The sequence below is a fragment of the Mustelus asterias genome, chromosome 12 (assembly GCF_964213995.1).
Source record: "Mustelus asterias chromosome 12, sMusAst1.hap1.1, whole genome shotgun sequence".
Taxonomy (NCBI): domain Eukaryota; kingdom Metazoa; phylum Chordata; class Chondrichthyes; order Carcharhiniformes; family Triakidae; genus Mustelus; species Mustelus asterias.
The window spans coordinates 35,953,844-35,957,683 of NC_135812.1; the positions used below are offsets into that span (position 1 = coordinate 35,953,844).

General features: G+C 46.5%; 1 protein-coding gene across 1 annotated transcript; it reads right to left on the reverse strand.

Annotated features, from left to right (window-relative positions):
* Positions 1 to 1,298: 1,298 nt before the first annotated feature.
* On the reverse strand, positions 1,299 to 3,632 carry LOC144501371 (claudin-3-like). Its single transcript, XM_078225034.1, has one exon. The coding sequence runs from the start codon at positions 3,509 to 3,511 to the stop codon at positions 2,861 to 2,863; it is 651 nt and encodes a 216-aa protein (XP_078081160.1). The 5' UTR covers positions 3,512 to 3,632; the 3' UTR covers positions 1,299 to 2,860.
* Between the last annotated feature and the right edge of the window lie 208 nt (positions 3,633 to 3,840).

Genomic DNA, 3,840 nt, shown 5'->3' on the forward strand with positions numbered 1-3,840 from the left:
TGCAAATGGTGAATGTCAAACACCTCGTAGGTGAATTTAGGAAATAATTCCTGATATCAATTGCTGTTACACAGAGAGAGGCCCACAAGAAAACAAAACTTGCATTTAAAAGGGTTATTTTGTAATATCTCAAAGCATTTTACAACTAATGAAACACTCATGACATGAAAAGCACGGTGTAGGAAATTCAGCAGCCAATTTGCACGCAGCAAGGTCCCACAAACAGCAAAGTGATGATGACCAAATACTTCAGTGATGTTCGTGGAGGGACAGATATTGGCTAGGACACCAGGTGAATGCTTCTCTTTTCTTTGAATAATGCTATTGGATCCTTTAGGTCCACCCAAGAGGGCAGGCCTTGTAGTGTAACATGTTACCTGAAGGACAATACCACTGACAAAGTACCACTCCCCGCAGTACTGTACTGAAATGATATGTTCTCAAGTCTATGGAATGGAACTATAATCCACAATCTTCTGATTAAGGTGAGTGTATGACCTCTGAATGAGGGCTAAAGCTCAGAATTAACTAGGTTTAAACATTAGGTAGTAATGGCAAGTGCTACTCTATTCCTTTATTTGTCACTTTTCATTTATACCAACAGGGATGGTGCTGTTTTAATGCAGCACTCAGTGCCTGAAAGAAGTGAGTGAACGACAGATCTGTCCATTCAACCTTGGAGTCTATTCACCTCCAAGCACCAACTCTTTGGCAGTGGCTTTTAGGTGGTGAACATTTGCATTTAACAAGACAAAGGATGTTGGTAAAGACAAAATACTGCAGATGTTGGAAGTTGAAACAAAAACAGAAAACACTGGAGAAACTCAGCAAGTCTGACAGCATCTGTGGGGTGGGGTCATTTTGACTAGAAACATTGGCTATATTCTCTCCTGATGCTGCCAGACCTGCTGAGTTTCTTCAGCATGTTCTGTTTTTTATTATCATAGAATCATAGAAACCCTACAGTGCAGAAGGAGGCCATTCGGCCCACCGAGTCTGCACCGACCACAATCCCACCCAGGCCCTACCCCCACATATTTTACCCACTAATCCCTCTAACCTACGCATCCCAGGACTCTATGGGGCAATTTTTAAAACCTGGCCAATCAACCTAACCCGCACATCTTTGGACTGTGGGAGGAAACCGGAGCACCCGGAGGAAACCCACGCAGACACGAGGAGAATGTGCAAACTCCACACAGACAGTGACCCGAGCCGGGAATCGAACCCGGGACCCTGGAGCTGTGAAGCAGCAGTGCTAACCACTGTGCTACCGTGCCGCCCTTCTAATTATTGGGATTATTGTGAAGAATGTTTGTCCTGGGGAAGAAAACACATTTCACTTTGGCCATCCAAGGTCACAATTAAGCATTATTAAAGGACCAGCATATCTCTCCAATCGTAGATGCTGTGAGAATCCCTGTACAAAGGTCACCACAAAATCAAGTGCTACTAGGTGGGGCTGGGAGTGGAAAATAGCAAAATGCATTTAAGGGGAGGCTAGATAAGTACATAAAGGAGAAAAGCATAAAATAATATACTGTTAGATTTAGGTAGACCAAGGTTGGTGCAGCACAAACACTAACAGATGAGAGGTAAAAGAGGGGGCATTGAGAAGGTCAGACAGAAAGGAAAGAGTTGAACAGACTGCATGAATAGCTAAGAGTGAAAAAGAATGAAGAGAGTGAGGAAGGGGGGTGAGACTGGAAGAAAACGACTGGAAGAGAGAACAAAATGAAAGAGGAAGGATGGGGGGAGAAAGGAGGAAGACAAGCTGAAACAGAAAGGGCATAACGTGAGATCATTGAGGAAGTGAAGAAATACAGAGTGAGACAAATGGAGAGGGCAGGTCATTTGGGGGAGGGGGTAACAGTCTCTCAGTTCAATACTGAGTAAACATGAAAATGAGCTGACTCCCAGTTTTCTCAATCTCGACTCAGCTCCCTGGAATGTAGATAATGAGACAGGGAGAAGTGCTGACTGGGTGGAGTGACTGGCTGCGTGGTTGGAGGTTATTGGTATCTGCAGACTTAGCTATTTCTTAAGGTGCATCCTACCAAAGCGTTAAAACATGTTTGCTCATTTATAAGATATAATATCAGGGCATAGAATGTTAATTGGATTCTCTGGAGCCAGATCCCAGTCTGAAGCAACAATAACATCTTAAGCCTTGGTGTGTCGACAAAGTCGTTTCCACCCCTGTTCACCAAGTTTCACAGGATCTGGTCATTGAAAGGAATTGAGGCCCACGTGAGTTTCTGTAAAGTTTATTCATTAACATGCATTTTACAAGCGTGAATATATTTCTACCGAGATGATTCTTGCTTCCCCCCCTACCCGGCCCCAAGTATAACCCTCCCCCATCATCTCCTCCTGTTACTCATTAATAAAGACAAACTGCACATTCTGGTAATGCATAGCAGAGCGTTGCACTGGCGACTTTTCACAGCTTCTTGCGCTGTTGACCTGATTGTACTGTGTATTTCCAGCAATGTTACTTTTTAATTGGTGCCGCCCCATGTCAATCACAGAACCCGGGTTATTGACACGATCCCGGATTCATGGGACCAGAGGCGGCGCCACATCAAGATGAGAGCGAAAGCCCACAAGAGAATCGGGACAAATGTATCAAACTCTATGTCCCGCTAACTCGCGAAATGTACCAGACCGTTATATCCACGCGCACACACATCCACCACATTATTTCTCCAGTTTAACAGGTAAGTTAAGTTGAAAGAAAGCAACATCTGATTTTTAAAAAAGACAATAAAATCTGAGATAGGATTCACCACAAAGCGATGACTCCTTAAGGGTTCAGGGAACTGCTGAGACCCTGGAGGGCGAGCTGCCCGCTGCCCCATCACACATAGTCCTTCCTATCGTACCCAGTCGGACCTGTGGACCTGGCGGCAGAGTAAGCCATTCTGGAAGGCACATACTTCTCATCTTTGGGAGGACAGGAACAGCACAGCAGAGCCCCTCCGAGGATCAGCAAACCCGAAGTTCCCCAACCGATGTACAAGGAAGCTCCAAGTTCTCTCCTCTGGGCGTCCGTCACCAGTGGGTTGTAGAAATCCCTGATAATGGTGTTTGCTGACCAGGACACTGGGATCAGGGTCATCAACCCAGAGAGGATGAAAGTAATCCCGGCTACGATCATAATCTTGGCTTTTGTCGCCTCGTCTTCCACACAGTTGGTGCACTTGGCTCCCACAATGGAAACCAGGATGCCCAGGATTCCTACCACAATGGCAATAACAGTCAGAGCTCTGGACGCCTGGAGATCTTGGGAGAGGGCTAACAGGGAGTCGTACACCTTGCACTGCATCTGCCCAGTGCTCTGAACAATGCAGTTCATCCAGAGACCTTCCCAAATAATCTGCGCCACCACGATGTTGTTTCCAATGAAAGCGGTCACTCTCCACATGGGCAGGGCACAGGTTAGGATGGCTCCCAGCCACCCCAACACCCCCAGGGCGACCCCCAAGATTTCAAGCCCAGCATTCGCCATTGAAACCGTTGCAGTGACAAAAGTGCAGTCTCTCCACTTCGTGCGCTCCTCGCCTCTCTGCTGCACTTGTTGCAGGGTGAGGAGCTTTCCAATTGGAGTAGGGTGGTGCGGTGTGACAGGAACACCAATGAGCTGGAGTAAAGGGGCTGGCGCCCGAGGCGGAGTCAGCGGCAGCTTCTCAGGTGTAGGAGTTAGTGCTAACGGATCACTGGGCAGCTTTCAAACTGCAGTGTTCAGCAAATCTAAACCCAGTGTTTGTAACTTCAAGCATTTGCTGTCTCCTGCTAACAGACTTAGACCTCGCAATCTATGTTTGAATCAGGTTGAAA

Excerpts from the sequence above, each read along its gene's own strand:
- LOC144501371 (XM_078225034.1), bottom strand. The coding sequence starts at position 3,511 with ATGGCGAATGCTGGGCTTGAAATCTTGGGGGTCGCCCTGGGGGTGTTG.